Source organism: Magnolia sinica, chromosome 5 (genome assembly GCF_029962835.1).
Source record: "Magnolia sinica isolate HGM2019 chromosome 5, MsV1, whole genome shotgun sequence".
In the NCBI taxonomy this organism is placed as follows: domain Eukaryota; kingdom Viridiplantae; phylum Streptophyta; class Magnoliopsida; order Magnoliales; family Magnoliaceae; genus Magnolia; species Magnolia sinica.
The window spans coordinates 54184952-54201381 of NC_080577.1; the positions used below are offsets into that span (position 1 = coordinate 54184952).

The window sequence follows — 16430 nt, forward strand, 5'->3', positions numbered from 1 at the left end:
TTATTTTCCATCTAACCTGTTCGTTAGGTCACACAGACATAGATGATGAGAAAATAAAAATATCCAATTCATCCAAAACTTATGGCCCTCAAGAAGTTTTTAACAATGGGCCAATGATTGTCATCGTTAAAACATTCGTAGGGCCCACCGTAATGTTTACTTTCCATCCAATCTGTTCATTGGGTCACAAAGACCTGGATGAAGAGGAAAAACAAATATCATATTAATCCATGATTTCTGTGATCCCGAGAAGGGTTTCAATGGCAGGCATTCAATCCCCCACTGCTTTTTTACATTGTGGTCCACTTAGTTTTTGGATGTCTTATTTTTTGGCTCAAGTATTAAGACTAGATCACCAAGTGGATGGATGGTTTAGATATAACTCATACCTCATGATGGGATCCACATAACTTGGTGATGTCAACACACCAGCCACATCGGTGGTGTGTGTGGTACACTAGCCAATCCACTTTCTTCGCACACACGATGAAATTGGATTGTGTACTGAGTTACTCGGTACACTTTTATTGTACTAAGTAAACTCTGTTGGGACCACTGTAAATGTATGTGGTTTATCCACGCTGTCCATCCTTTTCTTCATCTCATTTCAACTATTGAGCCCAAAATTGAAGCATATTCAAAGTTCAAGTGGACCATACCACAGGAAACAATGGAAATAATGATTTCCACCGTTGAAACTTTTCTAGGGCCCACAATAATGTTTATTTGTCATCCAACCCGTTCATAAGATCACAAAGATATAGATGCAGAGAAAAATACAAATATTAGCTTGATACATAACTTTTGTGGCCCCCAAGTATTTTTCAATGGTATACATTGAATTCGCATTGTTTCCTGTGATGTGGTCCACTTGAGGTTTGGATATACTTTATTTTTGGTCTCACAATCGAAAATTATCTGTTAAAATAGATGCACGGAGTGGATAGAATACATAGATCATGGTGGGCCCCATTGCAAGCAACGGCGTGATGGTGGAGCGATTAGTATGATCCAACGACTTTTAATCCAACGCGAGTAAATGTTGCGTGCGGTCATGCTTTATGTGGTGTGGTCCACTTGAGCGTATGATGTGCCTCATTTTTGGGCTCATGCACTAAAATAATTTATCCAAAAATATGAACGGCGTGGATAAAACATATAGATCACAGTGGGCCCCAAAGAGGCACCATTGGAATCATCCGTCTCTAGCTAGGTCCTGGTGAAATCAAAAGTTACTGAGTAGGCTTTTATCATGTTAAGCAAAACTATGTTGGGCTCACCATGAATGTGTGTAGTTTATCCACGCCGTCCATCCGTTTTTTCGGCTCATTTTATAAGTTGAACCCAAAATTAAAGCATATTCAAAGCTCAAGTGAAGCACACCATAGGAAACTATGTGAATTGAATGTCTGCCTTTGAAGCATTCTTCTGACCAGAGAAGTTTTGGCTCAAGCTGATATTTGTGTTCATCCATGTCTGTGTAATCTTATCTAGTAAAATGGATGAACGGAGTGGATAAATTATAGTGGGCCCAACAGAGTTTACTCAGTACATGTTACACAGACATGTTACTCACTGATGAGCTTCCATCCTGATGGGGGTGGTACCCACGCATCCAGGGGACACGGATTGCCTTCTGAGGCAGCGTTGCCAGATGACTACTACAGGGTACTCCGTGGGCCCTACCATGATTTATGTGTTTAATATACGCCGTCCATTCATTTTGAATGCTTATTTTATGGCATGACCTAAAAACGAGGTATATCCAAATCTCAAATGGACCACACCACAAGAAACAATGGTGATTCAACGCCCACTGTTAAAAACCTCTCGAGGGCCACAAGTTTTGGATGAAATGGATATTTTTGTTTTCTCATCATCCAAGTCTATGTGACATAACGAGCAGATTGGATGACAAAGAAACGCTATAGTGCCCATGGAAGTTTTTAACGATGGGTGTTTAATTAACATTGTTTTCATGTGGTGTGGTCCATTTGAGTTTTGGATCTACCTTTTTTTTTTTTTTTTGCTAATGTTTTAAAATGATCTGGAAAATTAGATGAACGACATGGATAAAACACAAACATCATGATCGACTCATAGAGCACTGTGCAATAACTACCTAACTACCTACAACATGCCATTCCCGTCATAATTTTCGAGACTCTTATTCTCAATACCATTGAATCTCAGCCGAAAGCAGCTCATATGAATGCTCGCACGAAAGCTTCGTGCGGCCTTTTGCGCAGGAGATCGGGACTCTACATATATATAGAGTCATGCTCATGTGCGCACCTACGCACGTGTGCGCCTTTGCATACGTGTCATGTGTGTCTAATCTGAACGGTCCATGTGCTGCGGAATCCCATGGAACCTTATATGAAAAATTTTCACCCTGATCTAAAATTCTGATGGGTCATAACAAAGAGAAATGCAAATCAAGGGAGGAAACTGTTTTCATTTTTCACGGCTCATCAAAGTTTTAAATCGAAGTAAAACTTGGGTCCGGGGGTTTCACGTGGTGCTGCTTCACATGAACGGTTCAAATTTTGGATCCACATAACGTATGATGGGTTCCCATAAAAGTTCGCACCTGTTCCATGCGAATTAGTGTGCAGGTGAGCATTTCCCTACCTATATATATATATATATATATATATATATATATATATCATAATGGTTACTTAAAGGTTTATAACGCGGTCTTGCTTGTAGAAAAAAATAAAATAAAATCGCGGTCTTGCTTGTAGAAAAAAATAAAATAAAATCGAATGTCAAATGGCCAAAGTGTAACAATATAGCATTTTTTTTACCCTATTTTTTAGCTGTCCTTAATATAATTTGAGGCTCATCTAATGAACGGTATGGATCTAAAATATGAAAAAGATGCAGCGGCTAAAGTCCCAACGTGTACCCTAGTTTTAAAGTTACTATAATAAGGGCTTACGGTTGAGTAATCCACGCCATTAGTTTGTTGGGACTCACTGCAGCTGACTCTTTCTAGAAAAACATTCCATATTCGAAGAGATCAACAATTATTTGTTAAGAAATTTTCACTTGGACGTGGACCCAACATTTTCATTTCTCTTCTATTTTTCAACTCATAGTCAAACAGACAGGAATAATGGTCTGGATCACCCAACCATAGGTGGGGCCCCACCTAGCAGTGAGAGAGAAAGAATCTTGTTTGGGGTGGACTATTAACCTTTTGGGGTGGAAATATCACCTCCTTCAAACAACAGACTTCTCTCTCTCTCGTAGCTGTCAGACACTTTCAGCTTCTGCAACTCATCTACCCCGAAAGGCAACACTCCCCATTTCCACATTTCTCTCTTCTGAAAATGCCCTTCTTCTTCTTCTTCTTCCTTCTCCTCCTATCCTACGCACCCCTCCACTCATCCTACACCCCACCTCCCTTCAACCTCCACCGTCGATTCCTCCACCAACCCTTCTTCCCTCTCGACTCGCTCCCCCCCTCCCAACCCCCTTCTCTCTCTCCCCCACAACCCAAATTTCCTTTTTCCACAAATGCCCCTCCCTTCTTCCCATTCTACCCCTCCCCACCTCCACCTCCTCCCACCCCTTCTCTCGTCACCTTTCCCGCCAATATATCTTCCATCATCTTCCCAAATAGCTCCTCTCAAAAACCCAAATCTCCAAAGATTGCCATTGCCGTCGCCCTTCCCCTCCTCTTCGCTGCTCTCCTCGCCGCCCTCGCCATCTTCTTCTTCTACCGCAGGCGTCGGAACATAGCCAAGAAGAGCTCGAGATCAGACAGCCACCGTCTCTTCCCTGCGAATGCTGCGCCATCCGACGGCCCCAAGGCCGACGATTCGCCCGGCGTCCCGCCCTCCAGCTCTGAGTTTCTCTACCTGGGCACTTTGGTAAATTCACGTGGGCCTGATGGGGAGGGCGGCTCATGCCCTGCCGCTGCCAGGAGTTCGCCGTACCAGAAGTTAGGCTCGCCAGAGCTCCGCCCGCTTCCTCCGCTTACCCAGCAATTTCGGCAGAATTACAGGAATACCGCTGAACTGGGCTCGGAAGAAGAGCAGGAAGATGAGGATTTTTACTCTCCAAGAGGCTCTTCAGGCGAAAAAGAGAGCTATGCTGGTACTGGATCGAGCTCGAGGAGAGTGCTTCCAGCAGCTGCGGAGAAGTATGGGAGCCGGAGCACGAATTCAAGTACTCTGTCGTACCCATATTCAAATTCGACCTCCCCGACTCTGTCATCCCACTCAAACAGCCCTTTCCGCTCGGAAAGAACTAAAGCCAAATCTCCGGATTCGGGACTGAATGGCATAACCTTTGCACCGCCACCGCCACGGCCCATGACTCCATCTCCTCCAAAGAGAAAACCACCTTCACCGTCTCCACCTTCCTCTCCCCCAGAGGAATATCTGGAAAGAAACCCAATTTCCGCCTGTCCTCCTGTGCAAATTGGGGGATTTTCTGGTTACACATTTTCGAATATTCCTCCGCCCCCACCACCGCCTCCACCGCCAGCAGGTTTTTGGGAGACGACAATTCCTCCTCTCCCACCGAGTCGTGATCCTCCTTCTAGGCCTCCTCTTCTTGTTACTTCTTCAAGAACTGTGGAAATGGAGAATCCAATGCTGGTTTCTCCAGCTGCATTGACAGGAAATTCATATTCTGTAGATAGAAATGAGGATACCCCAAAACCAAAGTTGAAGCCATTGCATTGGGATAAGGTCAGGGCCAGCTCTGATCGGGTGATGGTGTGGGATCAGCTGAAATCAAGCTCTTTCCAGTATGGCATTTTTTCCTCCGTATCTTTTTGGGTATCTCATGATGCTCAAACCATAAGCTGATGGGCTTCACCATGTGGGGCCCATCTTTGGTATCTGATCCATTGATCTGGTGGGCTCCATCATGTGATGAACCATTCTCTAATATCTCCTCTATCAGATAATCCTAGCCAGCTGATGATCATCTGATGAAAATGAGCAGTTACAATTAGCCGATGGGCTTCACCATGTGGGGCCCATCTTTGGTATCTGATCCATTGATCTGGTGGGCTCCATCATGTGATGAGCCATTCTCTAATATCTCCTCTATCAGATGATCCTAGCCAGCTGATGATCATCTGATGAAAATGAGCAGTTACAATTAGCTGTCAAAATTTAATGGTAGGACCATTCAATGGGAGAGATATTGGGTGTCTCTAGTCCACCATGGGGCCCCAAACATAAACGATCTGGATCACCTAGTATGGGACCCATGTGTGCAGCTTATTTGGTCCTGCAAATGTTCCATTAAACATTGAATATTAACTTTGAATTATCATCTGGGTGCTTCTTTTCTCCTTGAGTATGTACAATTTCTTGTATGAGTTGGTAGAATCAATTGATTGCAGATTGAATGAGGAGATGATCGAGACACTGTTCGTCTGCAATGCTACGAATTCTACTCCGAAGGAGATGACTAGACGGTTGGTTCTTCCTTCACCCAATCAAGAGAATAGGGTGCTCGATCCAAAGAAGTCTCAGAACATTGCGATTCTGTTGAGGGCACTGAATGTGACTAAAGAGGAAGTCTGCGAGGCCCTTCTAGAAGGTAGCATTTTTTATTTTCAGAACAAATTCACCATGTTTACACTTCAGATTGCTGCTTGCTTTCTGAGAATTATATTCAAATCATTCTAGTGAGTGCATTGAATTTACTTATTATTTTGTGATTGTTGTTTGTTCCCTACGAATGATTCATCTGGGTGTTTGTGTTCATGCTGCTGCATGCTAGATGCGAAAGTCATCTTGTTTGTGGGAGTGGATCCACTGCCTCTGGAGGCACAGCATTTCCATGCCTCCAGATTGTGTACCATACATGTCATGTGTGTTTGACAATTTGAGCTAGGCAGCTTGTGCGCTTGGCCATTGATTTACCCCTGACTGAAAGTGATTTGTTTGGACTATCTTAACAATCTAAAAGATAGATGTTTTCTCACTGAATGAAAGCCATTTTTGATTTTTGTCTTTTTATTGTTCATTTGTATGCCGCCAGTTCTGGACTAGGTTTGTCCAAACGTTGTGATTTTTGGACCATGGCCATTCACTATTGGAAATACCAAATGAATGATTTCAATCTTGTCCATGCATGCTGCATGGGCAGCAATGACATGGAGGCACAAAAAATGATGTGCTTCCAAAGGCACTGGATTCACTCCCCTTGTTCACTTATGTTTTGAATTTTCAATCCCATGTGCCAATGTGTGCCACTTGTGTGACATACAAGCTATTTCATCATGTGGGGCCCAGCATGTCAGTGCTCTGGCACAGAAGTCATGCTGGTTCACTCACCAGGTCGGCCACACATGTACATCAAACGTGGCTATGGAAATTTTCATTGTTCTCACACCCGTTTGACTCACCTGATGATGGACTAGGCTGATTTTTGGGCCATGGTGGCCCACCGTGGGATCACCTGATGAGCAGCTTGGATCTTGCACGTGGCAGATATTGGCTTGAGCATCCACACAATAAGGTGACATATAGAATCAGCAAAATTCTGGTTTTGATCCATTATACTGAGTGAAATGGCCAAGAGAGCTGCTATCTTGCTTTTGTCTTGTTATGTCAGTTTGAAAGCGATTGCCCTTCCTTCCTATCCACTGCATGTCAATTAACAGCATTTTGGTCATGATGCCATCTTTCCTAACTTCAATTAGTGCGAATCCATCTTTTGGCCATGAAGTAGGACTAATCTGTGCTCAAAATCCACTTGAATATCTTTCAGGAGGTTTTCCTATTCCTACACTCTGGAACCCATGAAAAGGGTTTATATAATGATATCAGGGCTTAAAATTAGGCAGGTTGCCCTGCTATGGATGTGACCTAGTCTGAAAATCAGGTTGGTCAGACAATCCTAATTGCTGGATGCAAGCATCAAATCGGTCATGATTATTTGAGCCGTCTATTTCTTCCTCATATCTGTGGTTAGGATTGTTTGACCCACCTGATTTCTGGACTAGGTCGTGTCCATGGTGACTGGGGAGGCTTGCCTTATGACTTGGTTGTACACATGCACGCATTAGTATGTACCGATGACCATTTCTCTCAGCATGTTGTTTTGTCTGAGGACCTCTTTGCTCTATCAAATCTGTGGGTTTCGAAATACACATATCCTTCTTTAGGGAGTCTGTGCAACAAAAAGCTCTGTGGGGCCCACCATGATGTCCCTGTAACATCCACTCTGTCCATCACCAGCTCATGTTAAGGACTCAACCCCAAAAATCAGCTCAATCTAAAACTGAAGTGGGCCACACCACATGGAACAGTAGTGATGGGGGCTACCAGTGAAACTTTCTTGGGGCCCACCAAAGTTTTGGATCAGGTTGATATTTTTGTTTTCTCTTCATCCTAGTGGGAATCACCTTGTGAACGGGTTGGGTGGCATATAAACATTATGGTGGGCCCCAGGAAGGTTTCAGTGACAGGTGTCCACATCCCAACTGTTTTCCTGTGGTGCTGCCCACTTGAGGTTTTTATCTGCCTGATTTTTTGGGCACACATCCTGACATGAGCTGGCGTAACTGATGGACGGAGTGGATGTTCAACAGAGATCACCGTGGGCCCTTGTGCTTTTTGTTGCACAGTCTCCCTAGAATTACTTTTGCGTCCTTCATCTGTCCACAAAGGGTGATTGATTTTCTTTATTTGAACTTTCGATTTTTTTATAGTATCAGCTGCTCTTGCTTCCTCTGAACTCAAATTTCATGTGGATGTATGCAAATATAGGATTTATTCAATTGTAGCTCATGCTGTCTTCATGGTGTATCCCTAAGCTACTCAGGCAACACATTGATACTTGGAAGAGAAATTTTAGTGTTTTGATGGATCGGATGCCAATACTGTCCTGATGCCGCAGCTCCATATAAACTGAAGCATTGCTTAGTGATCCAGGCCATTGATATGATGGGCTCCACTGCGGATGATAGATGCATGAAAATCCCAAGTTTGGAAGATCCTAACCTTCAGTGAGTGTCCTACAAATAGATTGTTCAGAATAATACATCGGTGGTTTGCAAAAGAAAGGCCAGAGATTGGTTAGGATCCTCTTATTTTATGGCTTTTGGGGCATCACCCATCCACTTTGAGGATCCGATTATCATATGGACAGTCCAGATTGGCAAATCCTACAAATTGGCAAATCCTACCAGCATTTGTACTTACAAGTAGTGTTCGAACTATCGGTGTTGCGTTATGTATTGCACCCTTGGAATACAGATATTTATCAGTTATCGCACAGGATATGCTGTCTGTATTAGGTAATTTATCACACTTTTTGGGAAACATTGGGAAAATTTTTTAATTTTTCAATGAAACTTCAAGGATTGTTAAAAAAAAAAAAAAAAAACCTTAATACACACTTTTAAATCATAAAATTTCAAAAAAGAAGTGCACATAATAGGTTTCCTTTCTATACAGTCCTAAGCTATCCATTGTCTGACTTAACTAATGCAACTATATTCAAATTGAATGCATAACACTTGGAGTGTATGTGATGATCATTTCATCAAACACTCCTGAATACTTCGAAATTAGTCTCAATTGATAGTTGGTTGAAGGAAAATTTCAAATATATATATATCTATATATATATATATAATTAATTTTTAATTGAAAATGATTTTTATTTTCCAAAAATTGACATGGACTTAAAAATTCAGTAGATCAAGCCTCATACATGCTTGATTTAATGTTTGCAGTGCAACATTGCAAGTAATTTGGGAGAAATTGCGGAGATTTTGAATTCCCAAATTAGACCACCTACACTCAAAATTTGAAATTGGAGTGTGTGATGATCATTTCATCAAATACTCTTAAATACTTCCAAATTAGTCTAAATTGACAACTAGTCGAATGATAATTTCTATAAAAAAAAAACGAGAACATGAAGAACCAATGGATATCGAAATCAAAGCTTCAACTCCATGATTTTTCATGTAAAACATGAAGAACCAATGGATTTGTAACCATTTGACACTGATTTAACATAATTTCAATAATAATAAAAAAGGGCTCAAGAATTTAAAATGCTCACCGGATTGAACATGTGGGATATATTGGCACTACCTGTGCGTTTCGTATCACATAGGTGGGATACATAATATATCATGGGATATATCGGCTGATATCGTCAATATTTAAAATATTGCTTATGAGTAGTACTGTCAATGGATTAGGCCTAGGGTTGGTTTTGGCCTGGATTTTGAACTTTTTGAATCTGGGCTTCTAGGCTGGGCCCATTCAAAATGCTGATTTTGCTTGGCTCATCAATAGAACTACTTAATTATGAGGCACATCAGGACATTATTCACATCTTGACTCCTGATCTATCAGGACCCTACAATTTCTCTTCTTATTCGAAGTATCTGATGTAGTTAAGGGACCAATTTTAAAGGGCCCGGGTAACATTATTCACGTGGGCAGCAATGATGTTGAACTGATTGGATTTCTAAGAAGCAATGTTTTAGATATCGTTATTGCGTAATGTATTGCACCCTTGGGATAAGGATAAATATCGATTATCGCATGTGATATATCGGTTGTATCGCATAATGTATTGTTGTTGTTGGGAAACGTGGGAACATTGGGAAATTGGTCGACATCAATACACGCTTAGAAATAAAAAGATACAAAAAAAGCGCACATAATAAGGGTTTCCATTATATGGGGTCTTAATATATGTGCTTCTCAACGGAACTGATGCAAGTATATTCAAAGTCTATTCATATAATTTATAAACGTAAGAAGACATGTATGGAAACACAAACAGTACATTCAAAAGCAAAAGAAGAATCACCAGATTAGGTTACATACATGTTTAATTTTGTGTTTGGATACAAAGATCGCAACTGATTTGTGAGAAATTGTGAAATTTTAATTTTTTTTCTCAATTTTTCACAACTTGACTCATCTCCCCCAAATCTCGAAATCAAAGTTCCAAATCCATAAATTTTCATGGAAAACATAAAGAATCATATATTTATAACCATTTGACATGGTTTATTGTGATTTAAAACAAAAACATGGATTGAAAATTGAAAACGTCCACTGGATCGAATAGGTGGGATATATCAACACTACTTTTGCGTTTTGTATCTCACAGGTGAGATACAAGATATATCATGGGATATATTTGCTAATATCGTCGATATTCAAAACATTGCCATGAAGAATAATGCCTTTATATATATATATATATATATATATAAAGAAATCCACAACCAGCCTCTTCTTTTTCCATTATTTTATAAGGTTTGTCAGAACTTCCATGAGCTTTTCTTCTATTTTGATTTTTTTTTTTTTTACAAAAATAAAAAATAAAAAATCAAAGTATTAGTTTGACTGATTTCTTTTTTCTCTTTCATCATCATTTTTTGAAAGATTTCTTTCATCATTTAATGAGGTCATCTAGCACTACGTGCTCTAGACATCGACCATTAACAAATTCTCATTTGCGGGTAGTGTGCAATGGTAGTGCTAATAGCTGCTGTGCAGGCCTGGCCATGTTGGCATTTGGGTCATTATGGTAATTATGCATCGGTGGGTTCCAGCTATTTGGAGCAGCAAACTACTTAAGTGTGACCTTCATGTGTATAGTTTTGTGGTTAGCAGTTTGCCTGGCAACTGTTCCTCCATTTCCATCATTACCCAGCTTTGCTTGCTTGTCTATTAGGGCGTGCGTGTAATAGTTTGGCTGGTGTCAATATTGGGTTGGACCACATGCCGCATTTGAGTGGTGTGAATGTGAGCATCTGCGATCGCTGTCTCCAAGAACCTGGGTAAAAGAGAACGGATGATGTTTGGTGGACTGGTTATAACTTTTGTCAAACAACCATCTGAAAGCCAACCACAAATTGCTGAGAGAGAGGCTAAGGCCTTGCTTGGTTGTACTTTTAAATGGTTTCATCTCATTTTCGTTAACAGTAATTGTATATTAGAAATCATAGTTTATATAAATTATGGGTTATCAAGATTATTTTAAATCCTTACTAAAATCTCTAATATGTAATTACTGTTAACTAAAATAAGATGAAGTCATTTTTAAGTGGCAGCCGAACAGGGCCTAAAGATGTGATGATGATTATCCTTTTCTTTTCTTTTTTTTTTTCTTTTTTTTTGCTTCTTTCCATCCAATTTCCAGCATTTGGTGGGTTTTTTTTTTTTCTTTCTCCTGAAATTAACTTCGTTGATTATGTTCATCTAAAAAAAACTTCATTGATTGTGTTGCAAATAGGTAACAGTGGCAGCTTGGGCACAGAGCTTTTGGAAACTCTGTTGAAAATGGCTCCAACAATAGAGGAAGAACTCAAACTAAAGGAGTACAAAGATGACTCACCCTTCAAGCTCGGCCCTGCCGAGAAATTCCTTAAGGCAGTTGTTGATGTCCCATTCGCATTTAAGAGGGTGGATGCAATGCTTTACATAGCCAATTTTGACTCAGAGGTTAAGTACCTCAGAAATTCATTTGAAACTCTAGAGGTAAATTTCATCAACTGATTCTACCTTCTTTTCATGGTTTGCCTACATACTATTATGTTCTATTGATGACTTTCACTGCATGAAGAATCTAGACAAGGACACCATTTCCAAAAGTTGCTGTGTTGGCATGTATATTGGCTATATCCAACATGCCTATTGGCAAGTTTTCCGAAGCTTTTAATGACACGTGGGATGATTGTGGATTTGAACTGTTCATTCATTCATACAACTAGGGTCAATCCATGGTGCAAAAAAATTACGCCAGTTGGATTATCCTAAACATCTGATCAATAGCAAGGAAAATGGACAGTCAGGATTTAGCAGAGAAACAAATATGTTGACATTTCTTCAATAGATTCCACTTTGTTTTGCTTAGGATTCCAAAATGGCACTTTGGTTTGATGATTCTCACCATGTGATGTATGGCTTGTGAGCAGCAAACAGTTGTAACAAGGTGGCTCCATTCAAATGGTTAGGATCATCCAATTGGCATGATTCTTGCACTGCAGCTTGCTTCCAATGGTACTATTGAATGAACTGTCCAAATTGATAATTAGGGCATCCCATGTGTCATCAAAATGTCCGGGGATGTTGCTTTATGGAGATGTTAGCAAAACCCATTAGTTGTAATATGTACCTGCTTGCTTGTTCCATATATGGGATATCTTTCTTTTGAGGTATTGAACAATGAGGTATTTTAAAATGCTTGGCTAAGGAGTCGTACAGTAATATATATATATATATATATATATAGTCATGCTTGCCCGCACACCTACGCACGTGCGCTTCTTTGCATATGTGTCATGGGTGTCTAATCTGAATGGTCCATGTGATGCAGAATCCCATGAAACCCCAAAGGAAAAATTTTCACCCTGATCTAAAATTCTGGTGGGCCATGGCAAAGAGATGCAAATCAAGAGAGCAAACTGTTTCAATTTTCATGGCCCACCAAAGTTTTGGATCGAAGTAAAATTTGGGCTCGGGGAATTTCATGAGGTTTTGCTTCATGTGGACTGTTCAGATTTTGGAGTCACATAATGTATGATGAGTTCTCAAAAAAGTTGGTGCGAGTTTCGTGTGAACTGGTGCGCAGCTGAGCATTCGGCTATATATATATATATATATATATATATATATATATATATATATATATATATATATATGGGAAACGGTTCTACGTGGTCGACCTCATGGGAACTTCCCATGAGGTCGAGCTATGTGGGCCCCACCGTGATGCGTGTCAAACATCAACACCGTGCATTTGATGGGTCCCCTTTAAATTATCGGATATCCCAAAAATCAGCCGTAAACGGAACTCAGGTGGGCCATACCATCTAAAATCATGTGAAGACATGCTAAAATATATAAAAGCAGTTGTTAGGGCCCACCTGAAATTTGGATGTGTTTGAAACTTGGTCTGACCCCTCATCCAAGTAGGACACACATAATGGATGGGCTGGATTTGTGAACCACATCTCGGTGGGCCCAACAAATGATTATGAATGTTTTAATGGGAGGGTAACCCCTCTCAACTTTTGTATGTGGTGTGGCCACACAAGTGACAGATTGACTTGATTTTTAAGCTCGAGGTCCACCATAGAATGGTGCAGCTGACTGATGGGGTAGATGTTCGACACACATCACGGTGGGGCCCACAGCTCGACTTCCCATGAGGTCGACTGCATAGAACTATTTCCCTCTCTCTCTCTCTCTCTCTCTCTCTCTCTCTATATATATATATATATGTATGTAAAAGGTTCTATGTGGTTGAGCTCATGGGAACTTCCCATGAGGTCGAGTTGTGTGGGCCCACCGTGATGCATGTCGAACATCTACCCCATCAGTCTGATGCACCATTCCATGGCGGGCCTAGGGTTTAAAAATCAAGTCAATCCGTGACTTGTGTGGGCTACACCACATACAAAAGTTGAGAGGGGTTACCCTCCATTAAAACATTCATAATCATTTGTTGGGCCCACCGAGATGTGGTTCATTATGTGTGTCCCACTGATGAGGGATCAGACTAAGTTTCGGATGCATCCAAATTTCAGGTGGGCCCCACCAAGTGCTTTTATATGTTTTAGGCATGTATTCACATGATTTTAGATGGTACGGCCCACCTAAGTTCCGTATATGGCTGATTTTTGGGATATCCCATAATTTAAAGGGGACGTATCAAATGCATGGTGTTGATGTTCGACATACATCATTGTGGGGCCCACACAGCTCGACCTCATGAGAAGTTCCCATGAGCTCGCATAGAACCTTTTCCCTATATATATATATATATATATATATATTTGTGTGTGTGGACCAACCATGGTGGGCAGGTCATATTAACAATTTGGACCACTGAAACATGAGCCACACTTGTACAAATCTGGAAACACAAGCATACAGTAGAAACCTTCAAGCACAGCATTGTATCATACTGCCTTTAGACTAGGGAATTTGGGTGACCTAGGTCATGCTTTCAGTAGCATCAGTGACTCGACTCAAAACTCACCCCAATCAACTCTGACTTGGTAAGATTTTGAGCTGAGTCACTAGGAAACTCGCTCCTTCAGCTGACTTGATCTTGACTTAATAAGACTTGCCAAGTTGGCTCGCTAATTTGGACTGACTCAACACAACTCGTGTTGACTCAAGCTGATTCACTGCTCTTGTGAAATATTAAAAGTAAAGAAAACTCAATTGTGATTTGAATGACTGTATATAATCAGCAGGGAAAAACTTAAGTCCTTTACTACGGCTATTTTTATATTTTTAAACTTAGATAACTGTTTTTATATTTTTAACGTTAGATAACTATTTTTATATTTATTGCTACAATAAATATTTAATTTAACTAATAAATACCAAGTCCAGTCCAGTAAAGACTCAGTTGGGTCTTCGAGTTGACCCGACCCAACTACACCTTGAGTCACATTTTCGAGTTTTTGAACTATGCGCTGCACTTCTCACCATTCTTCTTTCTCAGGCAGCCTGTGAAGAACTCAGGAGTAGCAGGATGTTTCTGAAACTCTTAGAAGCCGTGCTCAAGACTGGAAACCGAATGAATGTTGGAACAAACCGCGGTGATGCACGTGCCTTCAAGCTCGACACTCTGCTCAAGCTTGTCGATGTCAAAGGCACTGACGGGAAGACCACCCTCTTGCATTTTGTTGTCCAAGAGATCATAAGATCTGAAGGCTCCCGTCTTTCCATCGCCAATCATGTTCAACCCACAGGAAAAGCACAGCCTGCCTTGTGGGATGATGCAGAGGTCAGGAAGCTTGGCCTCCAAGTCGTCTCTGGTCTCAGTGGCGAGCTCACAAATGTGAAGAAGGCCGCTGCCATGGACTCGGATGTGCTCAGCAGCTATGTTTCGAAACTTGCTGCAGGGATTGGGAAAATCACTGAGGTTGTAAGGTTGAATGATGCGGTGAGTTCACATGAGAGCAGCCAGGAATTCTCCCACTCAATGAACGAGTTCTTGAAGAAGGCTGAAGAAGAGATTATAAAGATTCAAGCACAAGAGAGCGTGGCCCTTTCTCTTGTGAAGGAGATAACCGAATATTTCCATGGCAATTCAAGTAAGGAAGAAGCTCACCCATTTAGGATTTTCATGGTGATGAGAGACTTTCTTTCCATCCTCGATAGGGTCTGCAAAGAAGTTGGGAGAATCAACGAGCGTACGATCATCAGCTCGGACCGTCAGTTCCCAGTGCCTGTGAATCCGACGCTACAACCGTTTTTTCCTATACTCCACGCACTGCAGCCGGACAGTTCCGAAGAAGACAATGATGATAGTTCATTATCGCCTTGATGTCGTTGGGGCCACTTTCTTATCAACAGCCTTCTTTTTTTCTTTTTCCTTTTTTTTTTTTTTTTTACAGCCAAAGCGGGGACTGGAACGACTTACTGATCATGGATGAATCCAGGTGGGCCATATGTTGTTAACTTCAATGTCGCTTTTTGTACGTACGGAAATCCATGTAAAAGATTTTGGAATTGTAATATTGTATTCCGGCTAGACATATATAGGGGTGTACACCAAGTCGAACCGAGTCGAGCTGGCCTCAGCTCGAACACTGGCTGACCTCAGCTTGAACTCGGCTCAGCTCGGTCCTCGAGCTTGACTGGCCAGCTCGGCTCGGTTCGGTCAGCAGCTTAGGCCAGCTCAGGCCGAGTTCGCCATTGAGGCATTTCCACAAACACCTGAACTGCAACTTTAAAATTCCACTGTTTTTACATACAGAGGCAATGATTTTACAGGTATTTTTGTCAAACACCTTTTTAGTAACATAAAAACCAAAAAAACAAAGAGAAAAAAGGTCTTTCCATTAGGGTTTATGAAAATCCACATCAGGAAATTCTCTTGAAAGCTTATGCTGTTGTGGTTCTCGCCACCTTTGAATTGGGTATGAGACTGTTTTTGCTATCAGGGTGGATAACTATTGCAGTTAAAACTGGTCATATGAAGCTAATTTGGGTAGCTATTGCCTGCTTCACGTAGCTATTGCAGTTAAAACGGGTCATATGAAGCTAGTGTGGGTAGCTATGGCACTGCTTCACATTGCAGTTGCTTGTACCAAACCTTCCTTGTCATTTATCATCAACAATGGCAATCAAATAAAAAACTTGTTTTTCATCAACAAGAAGCTAGTGTGGGTAGCTATTGCACTGCTTCACGTTGCAGTTGCCTGTACCAAACCTTCCTTGCCACCAGCTACATTTTGTTGAGTCATTTTATCAAACAGTTGGTGAGCAACATCAATGGCAAAGTAACCAAGTCACCGAACTGGTTCGATCCGAGTTCGATTCGAGCTGGATTCGACGGCTCGAACTCATTTTCGAGCTCAAAAAACTGGCTCGAACTCAGCTTTGAACCGAGTCAAATCGAGCTTTTTCGAGTCGAGTCAAGCGAGCTAACCGAGCTAGCTCGGT

At 41.2% G+C, this 16430-nt stretch overlaps 1 protein-coding gene across 1 annotated transcript; it reads left to right on the top strand.

Annotated features, from left to right (window-relative positions):
* Window positions 1-3255: 3255 nt before the first annotated feature.
* On the top strand, window positions 3256-15522 carry LOC131246045 (formin-like protein 1). The gene is made up of 4 exons (XM_058245916.1): window positions 3256-4768; window positions 5375-5574; window positions 11257-11501; window positions 14482-15522. The coding sequence occupies exons 1-4, from the start codon at window positions 3342-3344 to the stop codon at window positions 15307-15309; spliced, it is 2700 nt and encodes an 899-aa protein (XP_058101899.1). The 5' UTR covers window positions 3256-3341; the 3' UTR covers window positions 15310-15522.
* Window positions 15523-16430: the final 908 nt, after the last annotated feature.